Source organism: Nilaparvata lugens, chromosome 5 (assembly GCF_014356525.2).
Source record: "Nilaparvata lugens isolate BPH chromosome 5, ASM1435652v1, whole genome shotgun sequence".
In the NCBI taxonomy this organism is placed as follows: domain Eukaryota; kingdom Metazoa; phylum Arthropoda; class Insecta; order Hemiptera; family Delphacidae; genus Nilaparvata; species Nilaparvata lugens.
Window position 1 is genome coordinate 49,192,378 of NC_052508.1, and position 27,695 is coordinate 49,220,072.

Genomic DNA, 27,695 nt, shown 5'->3' on the forward strand with positions numbered 1-27,695 from the left:
CAATCATTACAAATAATCTATTTATAGCCTTTAGTCAAATTGTCATTACAACATACTATACCGTACTGTATATTGATCAATTATTGTTCATCAAAAAAGGCAAATATACCAAATCCTTGAAGGCAAGAGGAAGAAGACAACATCAAAATCAAGTAGTTTTTATATAATTATTACACTCAATAATATTATGAACCTTCAATAATGGATAAATAATGAATGATAAAGTAGGAGTGGGATATTTGATAAATAGCCCGTTTTTGGAAGAGTGAAATAAGATTGAGTACTTAGTAATCTCATTATTAATAAGATGAACTAAACCATTATGGTACTATGGTAAACCTACATAACGTAGGTATCGAGTTCTCAAAGAAACCATTGACAACCACTTATACAATTATATCATTCCAGTCATTGGACATAGAGGTGAGAAAAAGGACACATCTTGTTTCTATAAAGCTGCGTAGGCCTACAGACTGGAGCGCCACAAACACGCGCATTTCACTTTTCATCAGCTGATTATATCTGTATCTTACAGAAATAGTATGGTACAGATAAATATAAAGAAAATAAAAATAAAAAAAGGGTACTGAGATTTTTATTTTCTTTATATTTATATTACAAGTAGCCCTATACAGGAAAGAGACAAATAAGTATGGTACAGATATGATAAGCGTAGAATCACTACGTAGAATCAAAAATGAAAATTATTCAAATGAAAAGCGTCTTCATGGCGCTTAAGTCTGTACCCACCTTACGAGGAGACAAAGTAGATCTTGTTTCATTAATCAATGGTCTTAAACTATCTAGTAAATCCATACAATGTATTTTTACTTTATGAAACATTTGATTTACATAATGTAATAATTAACCAAATATTCTATAACAGGGTGTGACATACCCGGCATGTCACGGCATCTGGCGGTTCTGGGCGCCGCCGCTAGAGCGCTCTCGACTGGCCACCATTGCGTTCTGCGGCTCGTACGCGGGAGTTGTGTTCGGAATGCCTCTCTCCGGCATACTCACTGGCAGCATCAGTTGGCGCGCGCCTTTCTACTTCTATGGTCAGTACCTACAAAAATGCTTCATCGATCCCAAATCTTAGGGACGTTTGCACAGTCAAAGCTTGAACGAAATTCAATTAGCTGGTGGCATAAACTCAAAATGAACCACATTAAGACTAATGAGACAGGATACAAATCTAATCCAGTTTGAAATAAAACTTAGTTTCAAAAGGACACGCCTTACCGTTGAATAAGAGTGTTAACTCCAAACTATTGGACCATTACCATTCACAATAAACTTTACCATTCATAAAAATTAGAAGTATCGTTGATTGTCCTGTATTGAAATAAATCTTTTGAAGAGCTTGAAAAGTGGATTTCAAATATTGAAACATACCTATTCTTGGTGTTGTTGGAAATTTTCATTCTCATTATTCCATTCATGAGTTACATCATTACAATATGAGTTTGAAAGTTTCATTGTGAAGATAGATTTCCAATTGTTATAACTTTTATTATAGAGTTAACTTAAAGGTGTGTGCGCACAGAGAGCGGTCAAACGATTCTTGCTCTGCAGTTCACGTTCTTTCTGTGGACAAATGGTGGCGGTTGAATATTGTTCCAGTTGAATTTCTTATTTGGAGCTAGAAAAATTGAAGAAAAGAATATATCACCAGACCAGAGCATACAGAGTGATACATACCATCAGACACAAAGTTAGTATTGTGTCTTCAGTGTAAATTTAATGATATGATAAGCATGTATTTTTGTACCAACTCAGTAATCAACTTTACATGATGGCTATCATGTAGGCCTATTCACTTTCCAAGAACGCAGAAATAGGAACGACTGTGCACTCACACTTTAAAGGGGAACACCTACAGACAGACTGAGAAAAATCCCTCCTCTGGTGTTCGAATGCTGCAACGCACCACAAAGTAAAAAATATTTTACTTCTCTGTGAACTTCCGTTCATCTCAATATGTCTGCTCTCGTCTGCATGCATATCTCCGTCTGTATACGCCATAGAGTTATAATAATCATCGCCGTTGGTCATTCAAGTGCTAAAACCACAATTAGTAATATAAATTGATCATGTTAAGTGGTAGAGAGGAATTTAAAATCCTAACTTTGAATGTATTATCATTAAATAAAATTAATTTATTATTCTTCATTTCAAATTATTCTTCTCTGATACATTTGAACTTTTCTGACCAAATATTTTTTTTAATGAACATCGCTTCAATCTCAACCTTTTTTGTTAATAAATGCATTGAACCTTTTTTGGTGCACTCAGGCGTGGTGGGCATCCTGTGGTACCTGTCGTGGCTGTGGCTGACGTTCGAGAAGCCGGCCAAGCACCCGACCATCTCGGCCCGTGAGCTGCAGTACATAGAGGCGTCGCTCGGCACCTCGACGCAGCAGGCCATGCCCACTATGGCCACCACACCGTGGCGGGCATTCAGCACCTCCATGCCCGTCTACGCCATCATTGTCGCCAACTTCTGTCGCTCCTGGAACTTCTATCTGCTCGTGCTCTTCCAGGCGTCCTATCTGCGCGATGTCTTTCATCTGCAGATTGCTGAGGTGAGGCTGTAGGCAAAATCATTGAGATAAAAATATGACTAACAGGAGGTTTGCCTGCAAGATTACTCCATTACACGGTCAAATATATGGACTTGATGGTGTAAAAGGTTATTTTTTGTTGAATACTATAGTGAGGTCCACGCTATAACGGCAGTATTTGATAGATATTGGTGTTGCTATCCTAATCTATCCGATATTCTATATATATATATCCTAAATCATTCGACAGAGCATCATCCTACGCTTCATCCATTTAATGCTAATCTATTCTTACATGGAGGCATGGTCGCATTTAATTATACTGTGTTTCATTCCGGGTTTAGGGCCAATAACTAACTGCTGATGTATCGTTTAAACCAAAAATAAAACCATAAATGCCACAGATGGGCTTTGTGGTCATAAAAATTGATTCTCAATTCCATTCTTATGATCATATTTTTTTTTAATTCCAGTTGATGATTATTTATATTGTGTGTTGCAGACTGGCTTTGTGGTCATAAAAACCTATTCTCAATGTCATTATTGTGATCATTAAATTATATTTTTTATTTCTAGTTCATGATGAGTATTTGTGATGTACGTTGCAGACGGGATTTGTGGGCGCATTGCCTCACCTGCTGATGACAGTGATCGTGCCGCTGGGCGGCATGTTGGCCGACCACGTGCGCAAGCGCGGCATCCTCACCACCACCAATGTGCGCAAACTCTTCAACTGCGGCGGCTTCGGCATGGAGGCTGTCTTCTTTCTGGTTGTCGCGCATGCGCACTCCGCTGTCACCGCTAACCTCGCGCTAACCTGTGGTGTCGCGTTTAGCGGGTTTGCTATATCTGGTGAGGGTTTGGATTTTGTTTACTTTATTGGTTTATTTGTTGGTTTGTTTGAAATCCTGGGAACCAAAAACGATAAAGAAAATTGTTAATGGAATGTTGAAAAATTCAAGAATACCAATAGAGCGAAATTAGATTGACATATTAAGCAAAAACTCCTGAAGGAATTATCAAAAATATTAACTTGTCTTGAAACAACATTGAAACACTTTCAGAAAACTCATATAGATGAAAACCCTTAAAAATGAAAACCCATGTGTGAGATATGGGCAGCTATAATATGCCTAATATAATAAGCCTAATATAGGTGTGAACTCTTTGGAAATATTCTATAATTTTATAATTTTTCTATAATTTCTGGAAGCTACTAGGTGATGTCTAACAATTTTACAAATTTGAATATTGTAAATTGGCATTTTTCAATAATAGGACTACTAGTATACGCTACTATTATTAGCTGTGTATTGCCGTGCATTTGATAAGGAAATACTTCATAGGGATTCAATAAACAAAATTCATTGCAACCTAGATTACAATCAATTGAGAATATTGAAACTGTGACTTTGATGTCTGTGATATGAAATGTAAGCTGGGTGAAATGAGTAATAGGCGTTCAATTTCTCAAGATTATATTATTTACATTTTTTTTTAGAATTCATAACAAATATAAACAGAGAACAAAATAAATTCGTAGCAAAATAAACAGAGCCTGATTGATATTGGTTTGCTGTCCTTGTCTGTCACCAGACTTAGCAGATAGCTTTATCCTTTTCTAAGGCCGCACTGTTACCAAATTGTAGCCTATGAAGAAATATGATGAACTATACTGTAAAGGCTATAGGCTTAGGCTAATAGACTCAGGTTGTTCGTTATCAGGAGTATGCAATGGATCATATTGTTTATCTTTTTAATCCTAATTCCATTCTTAAAAAACCGGAAATATTGAAAATCAAGATATTGAACTCTCTGAAAAAATTTAGGTTGCTAAGGGTCAGACCTTATTAGCGTTCTTCAGGTGATTTCAGACGGCGTTATTTAGAGTCGGCAGGGCGTGTGAAGCTCACCGACTGGTTGATTGGGTTGCCGTCTGAAAAAACGTGCTCTTGCCATTACTTTGTGGAACTACACCCACTTCATCATGTACACACTTAGTTATTCCACATTCACATTGCTACAGTTGGTATATTAAACTATAGATAATTGTAAGTACAAATTCGTATTATAAAAAATGCATACTAGTACTATGGATGAACAGTATAATATCATTAGTATTACCTATTGGCAGGTTTCAATGTCAACCATCTGGACATAGCTCCAAGGTACGCCAGTATTCTGATGGGAATGTCAAATGGAGTCGGAACGATAGCCGGACTCTTCCTTCCTATCGCCATCGACAACATCACAAAAGATCATGTAAGATTGTCCTTCTATTTATCTCAGAGATAATTGTATGATTTATTGAAAGCAACTCTTTCAATAAGTTTTCATTCTATAGTAATAAGATTCATTTTAAACTGTCAACATTGATAATATGGGTTATTTATAAGGAATGATGACACAGACCGTTTCCATTGAATCTCTTTGCTGTATTTCCCTCTCCAGTCCGCCAGCAGATTTGAAGGTAAAGTGACATGTGAAGTTCACCTGCATAGTTTTTCTTGGAAATATATCATTACACAATATTATTGTGCTATTTTACATCATATTAATAAATTTACCAATGCTGAAGACCTCAGTATAATATCTATCACGGGACTTTCTAAGGTTCTTGTAAGGAAATAGACATTTCCAATAACAATGTAGTAATAATAATTATTATAATAATTTGTCTCATTGTAAATGAATTCGAACCAGAGGAGTTTATTTACAAATACATATACAAAATAGTTATACCTATTATACGATACCAGATATAGACAAAACCTCAGAGACGACATTCATCGAACTAGTATGTATGAGAGGGGGGTAAAAAGTGCAGGAATTCGGCTTTATAATTCATTGCCAACACGCGTTAAGGATCTCACAGGTGAGAAGTTTAGAATTAAGGTGAGGGACGAGTTGTAGAAGGTTTGTCCTTATTCCAGTGAGGATTTTTTTTTGCATTATGGAATGCAAAGATTGACGACTTAGATTAAAATTGACAAATTCTTATACCCCTTTCATAGGTGGTCAGTGAGATGAAAAATGAAATGAAAAAAAGTTATAATATACATACAAAAGAAGTTGCTAATAATAAACTTGGTCCTAATTATATGATACTCCACTATAGATATTATAGATATTATTAGGTAGGTGACTGACATAACCTTTGAAGTTGTCTGCCAGGATTCGGTCATACCCTAGTTATTGAATGACCACACTCCACTATGTGTTGTGCTGATCCAACATAATAAAGTGTAGTACCTTATCAATTAACTTTATCAATTCTCCAATATATTGTTCCATATTCAGAACTATTGATTCAACCAGTTTAAAAAATGTATCTTCACAGTCGCCAGAAAGTTGGAAGTTTGTGTTCATAATGGCGGCGACGGTGCACTTTTTCGGTGTGTCGTTCTACGCGATGTTTGCGTCGGGCGAACTGCAGCCGTGGGCAGAGACCATTGTGGGCGAGGAGAAGTCCGCCACTCCGGCACCTGGGCCCCCTCAGGGAGGTCCGCCCCCCCGGCCACCTCATCCACCCCAACCCACCTGGGACCCCATGGAGGACGCTACCAAACCTGTGAGTGCGCCATCAATGCATTACATATTAGTTGCTCGATCCTTTTTATAGAATCTAATAAAAAATTGTCAACTATTGATTGACTAACCAGAGATGCAAATGTTATCTCATCAGATTGAAAATAGTGTAATGCCAACTGATATCATTTCCACACAATTCTAAAAAAACAAATGAAAAACAATCTACCATGTCGTAGGAAATTTGAAAGGAAATATTGACACACAGAAACTATGACTACCGTACTTGACTGAAAAGTGTCTAATAAATTTCTTGGCTCTAAGATCGCGTTGATATCTTATTACTCAGATAAGTTGATCCATCAACTTATTATTATTATTATTATTATTATTATAAGTTGATAGACTTAATTACATTCCACTATGAGACTGGTCTTGAAGAGACTCCAACCACTGTTTGATAAGCTTCACTGTCCACCAAGAACTTTAAAAGCTCAGTAGCCTTTAATCTATTTCCATTGACTGTGTAAATGATAAATCAACTTTTTCACTTTCACTTTCAAATTAAATATAAATAGAAATATAAATATAAATAAACATAAATCTAAATATAGATATGGAAAATATAAAATTGCGTGACGATAAAAAATGTTTTAATCTTTATCTTCAGGATTTTTAATTTTTGGTTTGCTCGCAAATAACACAATTTTTAAAACTGAATTTAAATGTGTTGTTGGAGGCAGACCCCCCTCCAAGTATGCTCCAGACACCCCTCTCCTCTCCAACCGAAACATTTCTTACCGGAACCTATATTCAAAAAAAATTCAAAATTCAAAATGTTTTTATTGCCGTGAACAAATAGATGTATTGACAAAGTCATCAGGTAAACATATACATTATACATACATTTCACGTAGGTACTCAAAACAGAGAAATACTATCACAGCCAACAGTCCCGCGTACTTAGTATCTTCACAGTTATATACAGTCATATTTCTAATTGGCAATAACAATATTATAATAGAGGTCAAATATTAACATGAAATATCAGCTGCCAACATCTCCTCAATCGAATAAAAAGCCCTATTTTGAATAGTTTGGAAATTGCGTACCTGAACGATCTAGAGTTTTTATCACGGATACTTTCAGGCAGTTTATTAAATAATTTTATACCGATATATACATACATATTTTGTGTTTTGGAAAGTCGTACCCGTCCGGTATTTATTTGTTTACGCTCTCTTGTAAAGTGCTGATGTACATCGCATCTTAGATCGAATTGCCTCAGATTATCTTTGACAAATGCCAGAGCTTGCAGCATAAATATACAGGGCAGAGTCAATATGCCGTTTCTTTTAAAGAATGGCCTGCAGGAATCCATTCTACCAAGATTAAAAATGGTTCGCAGAGCTCTTTTCTGACACAAAAATACGTCACTGGCACCACTTGAATTGCCCCACAATAGGGTGCCATACTGTAAATGAGAGTGGAAAAGAGCAAAATATGCCATCAACGATAAACCAGCACTAGTATACAATTTCAACCTCTTCAATAAAAATATTACTCTGGATAGGCGACTGCAAAGAGCTTCAGTGTGGGTACTCCAAGTGAGTTTGGAATCAAGGTTAATCCCTAGTAGTTTTACTGATCTTTTTTCACAATTTCTACTCAAATATTAACTATTGTTGCAAAAAAGGACTAAAATATATAACTATTATATATTGAATATATACTATAAAATATATAATTATATGTTATCACAATAGATCATGAATTGTGAACTATATATGAATAATCATCACGATAAGGTATAGTTCAATAAAAGGAACATTTATCATAATGTAAACTTATCTATTTCACAGACTATGGACGGACAGAACCAGATGATAAACTATGGCAGCATGGGGCAACAAGGAGGTCAATATGGCTACACCAATCACGTGATGACTGAACAGGTCCAACCGGAGTCCAGAGACACCTACATGCATGGTGGAGGCTACTAGGCCAAGCCACGCCCACCACTGCCAGGCAACCTATTGTGATCTTATATTGTTGGTTATCAGTGAGATTCACTTTCAACTGTCAGTATGGAAGCATTATTGGTGTTATTTATGTTGACAGTTAAAGTACGGTTGAATGAGTACTGAGAAGTATTGATATTATTTATAAAAAAAAATGCTGACAGTTTGAAATGAATCTCATTATAGAAATATTGTTGACCTTGAGTTGGTGTTTGCAAAATAAAGTCGGCATGAAATGCTTCAAAAGCTTGTTGAGAGGTTAGAAATTTTAAAATGTTCCAACTCTATTCCAGTTATTGATCAATATTTTATTGAATTTCAGTTATATCTCTCAAATTGGAGCAAAACTTTGCTCAAGTTTTGGACAAACGCCTGTCTATTTCTCACAATACTGTGGTCATCATCATCGTTGTCATGGATTAGGCTTTTCAGTTTTCACTCTGTTCCGGCGTCCATCACTTCCTCAGTAAGGTGGTGCATGATTTTATAATGAGAACCGTTCTCAATAAATCATAACCAGTAGAAAGAATGGTTGGTTCACAACGTAATTAGTCAAAATTGTACTTTAGTGATTCTTGGTGAGTAAGTTTACTTAGCTACTTACAACCCAGTAGGCTGCTAATGGTGTTTCAAGTTGATTTTGAGTTCTGATCAACTTGTTTCAAAGGAGTATCAAAAAAATAATTTTTGTCAATAGTCGACACTATTCGAAATTATTATGAAAGAAAAAACAGGTTACCCTGAAATCTAAAAATTATAGAGGCGGATCTTTAAGATACTCTGTTACAATATAGAATGGTTGAATTTCATGTATAACCGACTTTTATTCACACGCACAAATAGTAAAATACCAAATCAAAGATTCAAGTAAGATAGGAGAGTTGATAAAAATATAAAATATGATAATAATATCAAGATTTGAATAGTCCTGGTTTAAAAAAGAGGAGAAATATAAATTTTTGCAACTGTGGTTAGATTTGTTATAATATGGTGGCCACTCGGAAGTTTCCTAGGAAGTTTCCATAGAATTTAATAAAAAATATCAATGAATATTCAATTAAATTAAATAAGAATAATAAATACGTGAACAAGTACCAATAACTAAATGAATCAAACATATAAAAAATGAGTCTTATTGTTATTCATAATCAAAGTAGAATTGAAAAACTCAAACACATTGTTTGGCACGATACCTACACTAAAAGAATTATTTTGGAAAAAATCTTACAAATTTAAAGAGATGAGGTAGGCTGTAAATTCATTATTGAAACTATGGAACTAGTATCTCTCTATGGTCAAAATAAAGGTGAATAGCTGGAATTGAAAGTTGTGAAACAATAAATATTGATTACCATCCATGAACGATTGAGTAGGTAGGCTACTGTAGTCTTTAAATAACTTAGCAGCGTCGGGTACAGATGTAGCATGTCTTCTTATTCCATTCACGCTGCCAAGTTATGAATCGTACTACACACATCTAATTGTTTCTTGTTAGATATCGAGTTAATCTTAGCTGAAGTAGTATATGAAATCAATTATTGAATTTTGTTGAAATCTATAACGTGTTATATTTCAAGACATTTTGAATTTCCACAAATATTTTAAAATTCTATTTTTGTTCTATTGAGAATACATTATTTTTTATAATAATTCCTTATAAAGGAGTGTTCATAGGACATTATCAATGTATATTATGGTATATGTACTTATTGTATAAACTGTAAGAGTGTATGAAAAGAATTCAATTAATGTAGCTTAGTGTTGATATAAATTAGATAGAGACAATAATTATGAGTATATATTCTATGACGTGTAAAAATGTTAATATTGTTGAAAGATTGTGAAATTCCTGATAACAAAACTGATTTTTGGTTTGTAGATTCATACTGATAGAAGTGATGACTGGAATCGAGAGAGAAAACGATGGATGGTGAGAGTGAGATAGAGTTTAGTAAATAGAGTGAGAATGTTGATGTGAATCTTATGAAGAGGAACTGAAGAGTGAGAGAGAGATGCAAGAAATTTAGAAAAATCAAGAAATACCGTGTATGGATGCATGAGTGACTCTTTATGAATGATTCTTGTAAGAAAGGGAGCGCAAATGTGTTTTTCTAGCATTCGAATCTTTTATTATTTTACAAAACAATCTATTATAGGCCTAATACTAGTTGTTGAATATCGAATTCAATTTTAAATTATTTGCACAACTTCGATGCTCTATATTAAAAAATCGCATGCTCTTTCTATATTTATATTCTGCACTTTTGATGTCTCTTAATAATAAATTTCAAATGCAAATTTTGTTGTGACAGATTATTCATGCACTAGAATTTGAATCATGAAACCTGGAAATCCACCTCAGTCTTATTTCGATTCAGACTTCATAAATGTTCGAGGTATTTCCAGTGAGAGCCTTGAACAAACATTAATAGACAGTCTAAATCACCAGAAAGGATTTTCGTTCATTAATCGCGAAATGGCATATACATGATATAGTTCCTCCTTTATCATGACAATTATTCTTAATCAAATTAAAATGTAATTTATTACTAGATTATTTTTTTCAATACAGAATTATTTTATTCAATTCATTATTGAGTTAAAAACGTCACATAAATAACATCTTTCCTTGATGTTATTCATAAATAGTTTTTGATGACAGATGAAATAAATGTTTATTGATGATCTGTTTTAAGGTCTTAATTCATCATACAAGTGAGGTTTCCAAGGATATAATAGAAAATCTGGTTTTTATTGATGAGGGCATTTCAAAAAGTGGGCTAACGTCTTACGCGAAAATGATTTCTATATATTATTACTATATCGTTGGGCTTCTGAATGCCAAAATAGGGATGAAGAGCTATCATGAGGGTATGATCCAAATTCTAGTGCTTATCTAGATGAGACACTGGCAAACAATATTTTTTTATACATTTTAGATGACATCTTGTCAACTCGATTTGGCTATTCAAAGTCATGTGGAGTTCAAGTCATGAAATTCACGAGTTTCATCTAAAACTACAATTATTGTTATTTCAAGTCATGTTAGAATAATAAATGTCTATAAGGAGACTGTTTTATCTAATTATAAACCGAACTGATTGGAAAATATTATTGTATCTGCTAAAAAAGTATTTCGAATACCGGTACATCCTCATATATTTTTATTTTGGCAATGCAAAACAAATCTACAGTGTACAGTCTCAGGTTAATACCAAACCACCAATAAAATGTTATTTGCCTTTGTCTCTCAACACATCAAATTTCACAGCTCTAAAACTTGTTGAAAGGTCTTTCAAACAGGAATTTCCAAGCTTCATGAATTAAGTCTCAATTTTTTTGGAAATGGAATTCAAGTAAGTTTTCTGTGTGGATAAGGTATGCTTATTCAAAACAAGAAATCCACCAACTCTAGTTCATGATTTATACTGGCAACCTATATCTTATATTATATGAACATCGACTGAATATGCAGAGTAATACAAACCTTACTCCCCATCATAGAGCTTATGGATCACAATCATAACCTCATGGGTTTGGATGATTTTTGGGTCATGGGGCACTTTATAAAATACGGTAATCAAGAAAGTAACAAATTACATAACAGGATACAACATAGGCCTACAACAGATAGATACGGTATTAAGTTGAGTCTCATTCTCAATTATCAAGAATCCATGAATCACAATCGAGTCTTTGTTTCATTGTTTTTAATTATTGTGAGTGACATCACTTCCATTTTCAGCTTGGAATAGAGAATAAACTGTATTATGGAATAAAAATATTGTAATATTCCATATAGCAAATTGAATATTTCTAAACTCAAAAAATTTAAATTGTCAATAGTCAACTGTGTTGTGTGATATGATGCAATCCTTGACATTCGAATCAATTAAAATCATATAATAGAAATAATTACCCCAAAAAATAATTTCAATACTTCTAGATCACTCAAATGTCGAATAGCCTGAAACGTTTTTCAATGCAATGTGTGATATTGACGTGTTTTAGACATTTCAGGACTTTAACCCAAAGTGAATAATTTGTTTACTTAAACAACTTAATAGTTCAAAAATAAACAAATCCTGTTGTGTTCTTTCAACAAGTCAAGAGTATGCAGAGATTTTTTTCACAGAACTAAAAAAATAAAAACTTTTTTAAACTGTAAGTTATCAAAAATGCAGAACTTGTATATTTAAGTACCGTACTTCAATGATAATTGACTGCAGTTTTGTTCTCAGGAAAATTGAAATAATATTTATGAGAGTTGGAATAATTTTGTGGCTTGTTGATAGAAAATAATGAGAAATAATATTCTCACAAGGCTGTGTTGACAATAATTAATTATAAGAATAAAATAATAATAGTATAAACGTGAGCCTTGTTGTTAGGTGAAAATCGCTTAGGGAGTTTAATAATAATAAGCATAAAATAGCTGAGAGCTTATAGCTAATTTTAGTTCTCTTTTCATGTTCATTAAACTTATTTTTCAACTCATATTGTCATACCATAATCATACCTAATTCCTAATCCCAACCAGACTGCATTATTTTGTTGTAGAAGACTTTCCTTTTTAATAAATATAATCTCCTTATTTAAAAAGTTATAATTTCTCAAATTAAATCATTATAATCCACTTGTTTCTACTTGCAGTTTTTTATTGTTCATTATTTCTAGTTAGTCCTTTACTTTACTCATTAATTCTAAATCTTAAATTTCTAACATTGACATATTATGTTTTCAATTTGTAGCTGAGTATTTACGAAATTCACAACAAACACTCATTATATTTTCTCATCTCATTCATTTATGAATTACTTTCTTATCTATTTGATAGTAGGCTGTACTGGATTAATCTGTATTGTAATGCCACAAACATGTATCCTATAATCCTACATACGTTGCCTATAAGGAGACAATAATCTACACATTAAAATCATTTTGAAGTATTTACTGGGAGCAAGGTTGTATTTTTTAAATGTTTAATGATGAAAATATTATGAAATTTCGAAAGAATTTTGAATGATAAATAACGTAGAATGCTGCACCAGTTGAAAATTGTGCACAATAAATATACAGATATGCTTGACGCACTGGTTAAAAATAAACACTTCACTTGGAATTGCTTCTAAAGATTTTGAAATAGAAATCGACAATAAATAGGTTGTAAGGTTTTGAGTGAGTATTGAAATCGAAAATATTGTATAACTTTGCAATTTTGAATCAATATCTAAAGTGAGATGACAATAAAAATTTTTTTTACTGAATCTTACTTTAATTGAAAGTTATGCATCAATGAGAAAACTGTAGATATTCATTTATAAGTAGAAAAACTGACTCAAACTTGAATTCTCTATGAGATTTCCAACTATGATTTGCGATTAATGGTTTGGAATATCTGAATAATTTCAAAGACAATATGAATTTCAACAAGTATTAGAGACTAATCAAATATTATTCATAAATTCCAAATATTTCATAGATTCTGTGAAGAAAGACAGTTTCATTTTTCTCATTGGTGTTTAAATGCACAACAATTCAATTATTATAACGTATTTTATGGTTGCACCTATTTTTCAATAAGCGCACTTGACAATATTCTTCTCTTCAATACTTATCTTATAAGTGAGCACTGAAAAACGTTGAATTCATTTCTCAATTTCTCAGGATATTCTACTATATATGGCACAAATCTCACTCCAACATTGAAATTCTTGGCTATAATATCAATCACTAATTTTTATATGTGGCACAATATTTTTTAAATTCTAGTACTGGCACTTGAATTCAGCACCTGAAACTTTCAATTTATTTTAATCACTCACTGCACATTTTAAATTTCAGACTCTGGCACTCATATACAGCACTTCAAATCCCCTCTTAATCCCACCCAATCACTGCACATTTTAAATCCCTAGCCTGGAATTATTTGAACTCAAATCTCTGGCACGTAATATAGCACTTGAAACATTTACTTTCACAAATAATTGCACAATGTTGATATTTTTAGCTTAATAAGTTACAAATTGGACTCTTTGGCTTATTATTACGGTATATAGGTAGCAATTAAAGATTTCCATTTTTTAAACAATCACTGCACATTTTAAATTCTTGTGCGATAAAATTTCAATTGAAGTCTCTAGCACTTGGAATATTCATGTCTCCCCATTGGTGCACATTTGGAATTTAATATCAAAACTACAAATAGTTGGTGGCACTTCTAATAATTATTTGTATACTATTATCACAGATCACAGTAACAATTATTGCACATTTTGAATTATGGCATTATGAGTTTTAAATAGTCTGCGGCACTTGAAAAGTATCATTTATCCTAATGTATCACTGCACATTACATCACCCCCCCCCTTCACAAGTTTTATTGAGTTGCTTGCAATTTGTGTTCGCTTCCACTTACAGCACTTACAGCACTTCCATCTGCACTTTCACCGATTGCACTTTCAAATTCCTTTCACATCCCATGCACAATTTTTATTTGTTTTCACATAATTGCTTTATCACAATTGCACTTTTTTGAATTGCTTCAAATTTTATGCACAATTTTTGTTCGAGCACAAAATTGTCCTTTTGAGTAACTTCCACATTTTATGCACATTTTTTAAGCACGCAAATATCCCAATAGCATAATAGAGTTGCTAAGATAAATAAAAATAGTATAAGATAATATAGTCTGTAATATTAGTGCTACGGTGGTTTGAAATACGGTACTACTACTTCTATTATATCATTATGTAATATAATGATTATTGGAAATAATTAAATGTTAAGCATTATGATACTCTACTCGATATAAGTGTAATAATCTCTTCCATACCTAACACTAGTTGAGCATAGTAGTAAGTACAGCAAAATTATTTATTGTTGATGAATTATATTATTGAAATCAATATATTTACTTCTTTGTATTTATCTCTTTATTAAATCTTAATTTAATCATTCTTGAGAATGAGTCGAATCTGGAGAGACTAAACAACTTAGCCCATTCGTTCGTTCCCACTGTAAAATGAATTAAAAATCATACACTAGTCTGGCTGAATGTCAATTTGAGACAGTTTTGAGAATTTCAAGGCATTTAAAAATGTCCAAAAATGACTAAACCGGTACTGTTTCTATGAACTAACTAGTTAGGTACCGTACTTTTGAATGTAAGACTGCTGTAAACAACCCTTGTTGTTCTATTTAGCAATAGTGCGAGTATCACTAGTTAAAAAAGAATTAGTAGGTCTACTATAGTAGACTATAGCTTTAGTTTTACTTGTTGCTATTTTTTTATAATATATTTTTTTCTATTGAAGCGTATAAATTATACACAATTCATTTACGGTAACTGTGATGAAGCGGACAATGAAAAATCAATGAGAGGCTTTTCACTTCTATAGTCTCTTCATAATGGGCGTACTTCAACAAACTTAACTATCAAATTTCTAATATATGTTTTCAAACAATAAGATAATAATAAACACATATTATTTCACATTAGTTTGGGCATTCGAATTTAAAATTTGAAATAGTTTGTATCAGGATGCAATAGATACGGTACTGGGATAAACATGAATTCAAAATAGAGATCAATGAATAAATTAAAAAATTGACATTCTATTCAGAATAATAATACAATAGATCATACAATAATATAGGAGGCTACAATAGAACTCCAGTTATCCAAACTCCGACTATCAGAGTCGCCGATAATCCAAATCGCCGAGTAGGCGAAATTTTCGTGAATTTCATATATGTTTGAAAACCATTAGCAAAGTTCAATGTATTGATCTACAGTACCTGAAGAATATGCAAAGAATAATTACCGTACTAGAATTAAAATAAACTGAGAATAGAGATCAATAAATAAAATTTGAAATTGACAATGAACTGGTTAAAATTGAAGTAAATTAATACATTAATTTAATGAAGGTATTTATTTCTGAATTTCACATTTTTTGTGAATCCAATTATCCGAATAATTGTATAACCGAATGGGGTCCAGTCCTAATTCAATTCAATTCAATTTTAAAATTTCAATTTATTCACAACACACAAAAATACAATGAGTAAAGGCAATATACAACAAAACAATAGCAATAACAGTAACAATGATATTGACACATTAAAAGACAATATTGCTAAAATGATGTGTGCTGGAAGAAAGAGGGGGAAAATACCTCGCCAACTATGGTTTCCCATGTAATAGGCAGGTAAGGTATAACTGGAAGGGAAGGGTGTGTAATAGGGAAGTGGAAGAAGGTAGGTAGATTGGCATGGCTAATTTTTAATTATTTTGGATAGTTGGAGTTCCACTGTAAATACAAATAATAAAGCAGTCAAGTCATCATATATAGTCCTATACTGTAAAGATAGCTGATATAAAAACCATATATAGAGCATAAAAGCCCTACTTCGAATTTCAAGTAAATTCTAGTACTGTAACATAATTTACGGTATTCATATGAAATAAATTTGAAAGTTTATTAAAAAATGTAATTTAATGGATGGATTAAATTCTTGAGAAGATACTAAGCTTTGAGTAGAAATCTATAAATTTCATTGAGAAAGACTGTTGGATAGAATCAGTACACATAGTGAAATTTGACGTTGCTTATGATGCTGAAAAGTTTACAAGTAGGCCTATATGGCTCGAGGCAGTTTTGCCACATCCTACTTATTATTCATTAAAAACAAAACTGTTCATTGAGATAAATAATATGTAGATAATAATATAAAAATCATTAGTTGAATTTGACAACTATCATTATTAATTATTTTATATAACTTAATGTAATGAAGATTAAATTCAATATTGAAGAAGTTCTGCAAAATTTTCGCAACAAATATAAATTAATTTTGCTGTACTTGATACTCCAATACGGTACTGTAATGAATTAAATAACTTAAGTAATTTCAGTAACTATATCTCATTTAAGTTACCTATAGTTAAGAAAAATAAATAATAAATGTATGATAGAATCAAGTCAATCAACAACAATAATTTGGTATTATTTTTTCACATATTGTTTTAATGGTACCTACCGTAGGTACATAAAATAAATGTTCAATTTTCGCATCTTCACAGATAATGATGTATGACGATGTATGATGTATGACGATGATGTATTCCTTGACATTAGAACCAAATTATTTGAAAAAAAGATATACAGTATATTTCTGAAAAACAATTAATTTTCTATTGTTCATAGAATTCCAACATTTTTCAAGAACATTGATAGATTGATAAAAATTGCATTGATTTTTCTCTAATTTTGAAAATAGAGTACCATTAGGATCCTTATTCCATTTCCAAGTTATTCAATCTCATAGTTAATACAATAACATAATCAATCATTGAATAAATTAGATTCTATATTTGAAAAATATGATTTGAATGTTATAAAGTCAATACCGGTACTGTAGAAGTAAGTTATAATATTGAGAATAGTATTATGATAGGAAAGTTTTCACTGTGCAATTGAATTTAAAATAGAAGTAATCAAATACAGTGCATTGGCTTTCCAGGAAAATAAAATAAGTTACAATTAAATAAATTCATTAAATATTTCTTAATTGGAATGAATCGCCTGCGAATAGATCCCTCGAAGATAGGAAGCACATTTTCAAAACTTGAATTTTTTACAATATATGATATCATTATTATGATAGATGTTCAAGTTTGATTACATTTGAAAATGCAATTGAAATATGATTGATGTAAATAAAAAAACTGTAATCTTGAACAGCATGCATTTAAAACTTTGTATAAATCAGAATTAGCCTAGGCTAACTTTGAATAGTAACTATAGTATCAATCTACATTCAACAACTATCAATATAATAACTACCTAAGGTACTCATCATAATAGGTGTTGGTGTTGGAATACTATATTTAACTAACAATGTAAATATCCATGTTAATACCTTGAAATGATGTATTTTAGTGTCATTATAGCTTACCATGTGAAATATACTAGTCTATTTAATCTTTTTCTGTATACTATTACAATGAGGTGGTCAATCTTCCTGAATGATATAGGCTAATTTGTATGTGCTTCTTGAGATAATATGTGTATTTTGAAAGTATTTTCTGCTAATCAAAAGATTCTTTACAGCATTTTTCAACTAAGACGTAATTTACATTACGGTATTGATTATTTATTGGTGAAAAATTGCTGTAGTGTGAAAGCCAAATTAAAAATGAAAGGTGTGTAATTCAAAGTATTATATTTATAGTTGTCGAGATATGATTAGCAATAACTAATTATAGTGTAATATATTGTTAATGTTAATAGATAGAATGTAATTATTAGCTGTTTAAGTGCAATGATTATGTGTATGATTCGAGAAAAATTGTTTGTGTTACCCAAATACTGCGGTACCTACGCAGTTGAAAATTCACCAAGGTATATTTGTCTTGTTCTATTGTGGAATATCTTATGAATTACTCCTAATTATATGTGTACTGAAAAGAAATTTCCTCGATTTCCAAAAAAAATGTGGATGTCCTCCCCCATGAGAAGAGTGAATTTAAATTTTCTTGTTAGACTGTATGAATGTTCCCTTACCCTTTAAATGTGCCTATGTCAACTGAATGTGAATTCTCAATGTGCACTGTGTAATAGACTAACTGGTATTCAAGTGGACGATTTAGCAATGTTTATAGATGCAACATTTAAACAATATTTTATTACCGTATTTTAATTTTGACTATTATTATAATATTGTGGATTATTCAAACTTAGTGGATTTACTCTGAACAATAATATTAATTGCTGTATTTGAATTTTTTCCAATATAAATAAAAATTGAAGATGGTGTGAACTTAGTTATGCAATTTTTTAGAGTAGGGTCAGCTATTATTATAACCCATTACAGTTTTAAGAAGCTCATTTTTTAAAATCGTTCACCCAGTGAATTGATTTCTTTTGAAACTGTTGAATACTGAAGGAATGGCGTTTATGTATAGTTGTTTTGAAATTTGAATATTTGAATGATGTCTGCTATATCCATTCAAATCACACAAATATGAAGAAGTACACATAACTTGTTATTTTCGCTAAGTTATAATAGTATAATTCAATCAAATTGAATTTGTTTTTTAATCAAGAAAACTATCTATCTGAAAAATTGTATAACGCATTCTAGATGAGTCCATTGGGATGAAAATAGTCAACAACGCTAAATCACTATCTTTGGATGTCGAGAATAGGCAGATTATACTAACGGAACGTTAACATAATCATAGACCTTGGAATACTGTAGGCAAATTTAGAAAAGATACAGTGTACATTAATATATTACCCTACTTATTCTCTTGATCTATATAAATTAAACAATGTATCGATGTTGAAGTATCATGAATATTCCTGTGATATATTTAATTTTTGTAATATTTTTGAAAAGCATCTTAAGATTTGATGTGTATTAGTAGTTGTGTAGAACTAAATAGCGCACAGTGCGACCTCAAAGAGTAGGAAAACAAGTTCATCTGAATCATCTATCTTAGGCAAAACAAAGATAGTGAAATACTTCACAAACATCACATAAGTATTGATTGGCCTAGCTAAATTTCGTGATGAATGATTGTATGACATGTTGATTACTTATTGATGGGTGATTTTCAGGATATTCAAAATATCATAGTCGTTGTTTCATTGGAAATAAATATCCTTAAATATAATAAAATATATGTTGATGCTAACGTTTAAGGATCTGTTGAATGTTCATTGTAAGGACATTTAAATTAAATTCAATAGATTTAATTTCTCTTGATATTTAGCGTAGGTGATTCAAATGTCGATTCAAAATTTTCTTTCCGTCTACTAGATATTTTTAGATTCATCTCAATTTTCAATTTTTTTGTTTGTATGGGAGTGAAGCAAAATAATAGTTCGCAATCTTGCAACGTGGATAACATTCTTCAGATCAGGAGATTGTGAATTGAAAATTGAGATTGAGAGATTCATTAGAGAAAGCAAGAAGTAGTCTACTTGTAATTGCAAAAATTAAATTGAGGGGCAGTAGGCTACTTTTTAGAAGGATTCGTGTAGTGCATTTTTAAATAATTTCCACTGAATTATTACTGCTAATTCACAGTGGTAAAGTGTGAAAAAAATTCTGTATGTAGTTCAAAATAGAGTATAAGGGTACCGTTGTTCAAATCAGTCTCTCCTCTCCATGACAAGAGAGAAAAGTTGACCGACACAAAAACAAATAAAAAACATTTTTAATTGGTACTGATCCGCCAATTTCCGTTCTGTAATGACGAACTGTCCAAAAGAAGATATCTCAAAAGAAAGTCGTTCAATGAAGATTCTACAAAAGGTTGGTGAGGATTGTGACGTGAAGCACGAAAAAGTGAAATGAATAGACGGTTTCTCGGACTTGGGAGGATCATGGATTTGGGAGGTCTTTTCTAAGGAAATGTTTGGTTTGGGGACTGGGCTACGTAATTTTTATGTCTAGAGGCCTTTTTATGCCTGAATGCTTTTGGTTGTCTCATCAGTATGAAATTTCAGTGGACCCTGTCAGTGGATTGGTAGATTCCTAATCTCATCTATATAACGGGTTCGTTCTAATGACAGTTATCGGCTCAGCCATCCACTTCTTCCTCACCCAAGGACACTCCACACTCACGCGATCACTTTCCTCTACATTCTCTTTCTTTGTTTTCTTTTCAGAAATTTCTTCATTTAGGTAATCGTAATCTCCATGTGGCTCTGAGTGATTATGGGTTGAAAGAGTGTTTGGCTTTTAAAGAGATGCACAGATTTTCCTTAGACTAGGTAGGCATATTTTTATATTTGCAACGATAACGGTTTTGACCTCCAGCTGATAATAATGTTTCCTCCTACAATAAATTGATTGTAGGATTCAATTCAGTACTTTGATTATGTTTTTCAATCATCAAGAAGAGAAAAACGTGAATGAATAAATAAGAAAACAGATTCAATTGATAATAATAAGTCTTCAAAATTAAAACTTTTTTGACTTCTCTTAAAAGTCGATTTCTAGAGTTTTTGGAATGTGACACACACTTTTTGTTTGGGATTTTTTCTCGTAACATTCACTGGGAGAGAAAGAGAGTGTGAAGATAGAGAAAGAAAACAGTTCATGACCAAGCATGGATAATAATTGATTGATGGAAGCCTATAATTTATGGGGTAGATTATAAAATTTACTTTGGCGTTTTAGCTGTGGTACCGTATTCCAATTTTATTGTCTACTTTATCGTTCTAAATTTCAAATTTCAAGTACAAAATATATTTTTGGCAGAGGATTGTAACTGTAGAGTGAAATGTTAAAAGTGACCTGTGCCGTACACAGGTTTCACGGCCCTCGGGCAAAATCACCTGACCGGGCCCCTTTCACCTGGGCCCAATGATAATTGCAGGGGCTAGGGGGATCCCCCTGGGGGTCAGGGGGATATGGAATACCCTCCTGGATGAGGGGGTTCCGGAGGTCCTACTCCGAAAAAACGCAAGTCTAAATGAATAAAGATCCAAAATTATTTGTCTATAAAAACAAACATTATTTGCTATTATTCAACTGCAGTTATTATTATATTGTATTTCATTATTCCGGGCCACTGTAAACAATTAATGGGCCCGGGCCCCGGGCAAATGCCCCGAGAAAACCGGTCTGAGTACGGCCTGCTTACGGTGACCCTATTTGAAACTGATATTAATCTAAATTTGGGAGAGGTGTAAAACAATAAATTATTTCAAGTGAAAATGCATCCCGACACATAGACTCTATAGTGGGATGCTACACGATAGTTTAAGGAAATTAATGCAAGTATGTAAAGGACTTTTTTCAATAATTGTAAATGTTTTTTCCATGTTTAATAAATACCTCTGACATGGGTTGCATGACAGAAAAAAATGGATGGCTTTGACATCGCAGTTTGATCTACTTATTTTCTGTATGTAGTGGGTGCTTTAATCATTACCGTACTAGATCATCAAGAGAATCTTAACATATACCGTAACATGAGCTATTAGTTCGATCAACAAGTTTTTTTACAAATAGAGGTAACAGGTGTAACGAACATTGTTCACTGATCATTCAAAATTGTTTGACACTCATTCAATTTATCTGCAAGACCTGGGCATGAACTATAATAATCAATAAATCTCTGTTATATACATTATTCACCTGGGTGACAGCTTTTGTAACAATGTAGGCTACAGGTGCACTAGTAATTCCACATTTTCAAAAGCTTAAGCCTATTCAAGATTACCGTATCAAGAAAATCTTAGCATAAATTAGGAGTTCTAATAAGTTCAATTAGGTGTCTGAGGTATCAGACTAGGGTCAAAGGTGATTCTACATTCTGCAGAGTTGCTTAAAACACATATTACTTTATAGATGCACGTGACTAATATGTGAATTTCTCTAAACGAACTTCTTATCGGGGACTTCCGGTTCCTGTTCACAAGACCATAGAGCTTCATCAACAAATCAGATTCCGCCATCTATTGTTCTATCAAGGAAGTGTTGCTGTGTTAGATGCACATGCATAAATAATACGACTACAAATTGTTATTAAATTCAATATACCATTGCAGAAGAGCCCGTTTGGTTGGTTTTGTAAATTTGCATTTTATCTGTGTTATGCAATGTGAAATTATCGATGCTCATCGCAATCTAAAAGCAAGACTATTGTGGTCAAGATATGTTTTTCAAAAGTGAGATTGGTTCCTGGTTAAAGTATTAAGTCCCATTTCATTGCATGAATATAATGTAATATCGAAAGTAAAGTAATGAGTTTTAAATAAATTGGTAGTTTTAAAAAATTCTTGTTGAATAATTACATTTATTTCCTTTTTTTAATACGGTAATAATTATTATTTTTGATGGAAGTTGATTGAGAAAAAATGAAGTTAGCGCTGGTTAAAGAGAGTAATAATGATGTTCTCTTTCAATATCATTGTCCAGTAATAATGAGTAGTGAGTTCAAGTATATACAATTATCTAGTACAAGTTGGATCTTAGAAGAACTGAAGGTAAAAAGCAAGATGTTTGTAAAGCTGATTACAAATTTCATGTAATAGGATTTTTTATCTTATTTTTAGATCATTACATGATGAATGATGAATCAAAGATCCTTCAAATAAAGGTCGAACTTATGACTTTCATTGCCTTTGTATTAGAAGCCCTTGATATGGATTATTACATCTAAATGTGCTACCCAATCATAATCGTAATTATGGCTTTGTCTTGTTGATACAGTACGGTATGGGCACGGTATGGACAGGGTTCTGATTGATTGCCATGAATTATAAAATTTCAAACATTGAATAAATCAATAAATGCCATTACTCTATCAAGGGTCGATTAGTTCTTGATTTATCAATTGAAATATTGTTGAATTATGAATCAACTTGGAACCACTTCAAGCACTTTGCAATCAATCATAAACCTACATGCTGAAATCCCTTTATTCGTGTTAATTGAATTGAAGGTCAGAATAATAATATTATCTACCTATTTGAGTCATATTCCATACTCTCTGATCATTTATTTCTTTAAATTACGATTTTATAGTATGATCTATTCCTCTTTCGTCGCATAATGCTGCTTAGTTAATAGCAGTTCAATCAAAAATATTCATAAAATAGGTATAATAACTAAAATGAAATGGAATAAATCATTTCAAATTCAAACATAAGTTAACAATCAATCACTTAAGCTATATATTTTATATTCACTGATCTTCTTTTACAAATTCTGAATAACATCCTAGTCACTAAATCTTTCTTTGAATAATTTGCCAGTTATGAAATATATTTTCATTATTCCATAATTTAAAGCTTTTGTTTTTTTTGCAATAAAATACAGCTTTTTTCCAAGTATTACTGCACTCTGTAAATTCCAATGCAACTACAATCGAAGCATTATAGGTGAAGAAATAATATTTAACTAAGAATTCAAGTTGAGAAAACAAAATGACTTGCTAAATTAGTTATGCCTGCAAGTTGAGAAACTCTTCAGTCACATTTAATTTATTCCTCCATTTTGATGATTGGAAAGAAAATAAAACGCCTCGATAACCTAGACTATTTAATTTCAAACGAATCTGTATTTTCTTGCAACGTTATATTCATAATGTTATAAAATTAACAATAGTATTTTTTTTGTTTTTTAATAGCATTAATATAAAAGAATGTTTCATTTTTATTTTTTGAATGTTTCAATTATTGGAAAGTGTTTCATTAGTAGCCTACACACGAAATTTCCAATCTCAATTCATGATCCCAATTCCAATATCGTATTGGCATTAGTTATTTGGTTATTTTGGTTTCATCAAAAGTTTCAAAAACTCCATTAGATATCAGCATTATTCATGATAATCATCATTATTAAAGCGCTTACAGCGCTCAATATTGAATTATAACAATATTTTGATCTCTCCTACCACCCACAATCTAATTATTATTTCACTCCATCCATATGATGGGTACTTCAACTGAGACGCGCTTCATACTTGCCCACTGAATAGGAAACGTTTTCTCTTTGCTCTAGCATGACGCACAGCTTGCACTAACATTACAACTTTCATTCCTAAACTATAATAATAATTACGTTAACTATGGCTCGTTTCTTCAGATGTCGATAACTATGACATGTTCAATTAAACATAAGTTACATGATGAGTATGACTATACTAGATCTGTTACATTACGTTATCTCACAATGAATCAACTCTTCTTTCATGTTTTTATTTTTAAACTGTTCAAGTCATGAGATACTCGAGCTAGTAAAACTTTCTTCCATGGCAATTCTGGTGCTTTATCGATCACTGAGAAAATTAATAACTGAAGATTGTTGGTGAACTTTTTAAATGTAGCAAGAAAGTGATGGAATAATTTGTTTACAACTATCCATCTACAGTATCTTGTTCTTGATTTTTCTAAGATACTTTTACTCATTATGTTTGTTTTGTTTCTACAGGATTTCTTCTTGTATTATCTCATTCTCTCATAAAAATAGTAATCATGAACAGGATAATAATGCCATAAAATTTATTTGCTGGGATATAGTTTCATCAACTTTTAAAAGTTTTTTTCAGAATTCAATCTTGACATAAAATCCAAGGACAACTAATGAAATAATATGGCGAGAGTTTATTGTTTACTTTCAGTTATTTGCGAAGCAGTTTATTTTTTAGTGTAAAAGAGAAAGATTAGAAATTTCTATTGGTGTTTCATGAATGAGAATCCCACTCTATTTTCTCTATTTATATTAACATTCATTGTGTAACTTGATGAAAAACTATGTCAAAGAATGATAATTATAATAAATTAAAGTATTGACAAAACTAAACATTAAATCTACAATATTTTTGGTAAGATTAGATCGCCATTTTTACACTTGGAATAATTATTGTTACCGTACCAAAACTATTGTGTTGTTCCTGTACTACCTAGGCCTATTCCCATTCAAAAAGGTGTTTTGATTGGTTTTCAAACTTATTATATTATATCTTTGAGTTTCATTATTTAAATTTCAGTACCTATAAAATTCAAATAAAAAATCAGGGAACGGAACGGGACGACAAGACCAAGCTCCACACCGATTCAATGTACTGTCGACTTTTTTGACATTTGATGTAATATTCTAGCAGTAGATGTTTTCATGTTTTCTTTTCATTCTTGTTCACATTCACAAAATATTTGGAAGTCTATTATTTGAGTTACTAAGTTTTTGATATAACTGTTTCAGTTTCAATGAAATGATGAGTGTATGTGATACAAGGCTGTACAGTAAGGAATTTCAATAAGGTAAAATCTATAAAACAATGAAAGGATGAACAATTCAAAGAATCCAAACAGATAATAATAGGAGCTATTAGGAGAGCATATAACACGCAAGGTGGCCAAAACTCATAGAAAACTGCAGATCCATTCATCTCTCATCATCATCCATCAAGTTACCCAAGCACACCAATATAGGACTCAAATATGACTGGTATTTGCTTTAAAAGCTTCATGTTGTAACGTTTATGTCATGGGTATGATTAAGATTAACCATGTAAGGTATTTCATAACCATAAACATACTGTCTGTTTCCTGTAGAGTCATAAGTAAACCTTGGCCTCTATAAACGTTTTCTGCATGACTTCATCTAACATTGTTCTTGACCTTGATATTAATTTTATAATTACCATGAGATTCCTCATTACTCTCTTTGAATTTTCCAATGAAAATTTTTAATTGAATTTTTATGATTTTTTTACACGTATTTTATTTAGTAATCAATTCTACTAGGTCATATTGATTCTAAAACTACCGGTAGTCTTTTTATTTTTTAGAGTTATCTTTCATCATACAGTTCATGTAGGCCTACAGTTCATGTATATTTTCCTAAACTTCATTGAAATTTCAACAAATTATATTTATATGAGCGCCATAAACTTGGTTATCCTATAATTTTAAGGAGGGCTATCTCCACTATCACTAATAACATTAACAGAAATGAGCTTCAAAACCGGTGGTTCATAACCCATCCATAAATCTAGGTCAAAGCATGTATCTTCCCTCTCATTTTCATGCACTAGCTTAGGGCTCATCCTCAGCAAAACAGTAAAACATCTCGCTAGTATTATTCAATAGTCAGTACGCTACACTTGATAATTTTTATTAGACCTATTATAGAATAGACTACAACTCACACATGATTACTTTAATGTGAAGAGCTCTCTTGATTCTTCTTTTACGGGTGACCGCAAAAAATGTAAACATTATTATTATTATAATCCCGGTGTTTCGGAACCCACCTTCAGCTCCATTCATCTCTTTCATTAGTCAATAGCTCACGAGGGGCTCGAGGGCATCATCATCAACGACAAGAAAAATGTGTTTTGCAAAAAAGTGCCAGTGTCATTGGGATTTCCACTAACCTACTTTTCAGTCCTTGAAGGATCGCCTCCAGGAACAAGACAACATTGCTCAATAGACAGCGCAACTTGCTGCATGCATCGAAAAACCGAATCAGATAAAGAGTATGATGTCCAGCTGACGGAGAAAGAGTGTGTGAAAGAGAGAGAGTGAGTGAGTGAGAGGGTTGGGAAGATTTAGGAGAGCTGGCCATGACCTTTTGCTCTTCGGTTGCGGATAATGCACGTAATAGGAGTGAGAAGGTATGAAGGAGAAAGAGAGAAAGTATTAGAAAGAAAGTGCAGAAGGAGAGGAGTTATGAAAGAAGAGGATCTAGTTTCAATAAGTCCCATCAGTTGTTGAGGGGGGGGGGAATGATGAAGAGTGGGAGGGTTGACCACTGTGGAGAAAAAGGATGATTGAGAGAGAAGGAGCAGCGTTGAAGGTGGAGAAAATTTGGAAGCGCTAATGAGAATCTAGTTTCATTAGCTTGTGTGTATCAACCTTTGAAATTGATTATAGAAGAGAGATAAAGGATAATATATCAATGAAAAATTAGGAATGAACGATAAAGACGTATTAAAGATTGAGAAAAGTGGAGAATATAAAGTAGGTAAAATAAAATAACTTCTTGATTTATTACTGTAGACTTTCTCTACAAATAGGAGTTCAAAACTATTAATATTATTCAA

General features: G+C 32.2%; 1 protein-coding gene across 2 annotated transcripts in view; it reads left to right on the forward strand.

Moving 5' to 3' along the window:
• LOC111043828 (vesicular glutamate transporter 1-like) overlaps positions 1-19,292 on the forward strand; it is a 120,313-nt gene extending 101,021 nt beyond the window's left edge. For both annotated transcript variants that reach the window (XM_039428521.1, XM_039428522.1), the window contains exons 9-14: positions 887-1,061; positions 2,299-2,588; positions 3,176-3,419; positions 4,702-4,829; positions 5,908-6,138; positions 7,958-19,292. In XM_039428521.1, the coding sequence (XP_039284455.1) occupies positions 887-1,061; positions 2,299-2,588; positions 3,176-3,419; positions 4,702-4,829; positions 5,908-6,138; positions 7,958-8,098 (1,209 nt within the window). In that variant the 3' untranslated portion in view covers positions 8,099-19,292. The remainder of the gene's footprint in view (positions 1-886; positions 1,062-2,298; positions 2,589-3,175; positions 3,420-4,701; positions 4,830-5,907; positions 6,139-7,957) is intronic.
• Positions 19,293-27,695: the final 8,403 nt, after the last annotated feature.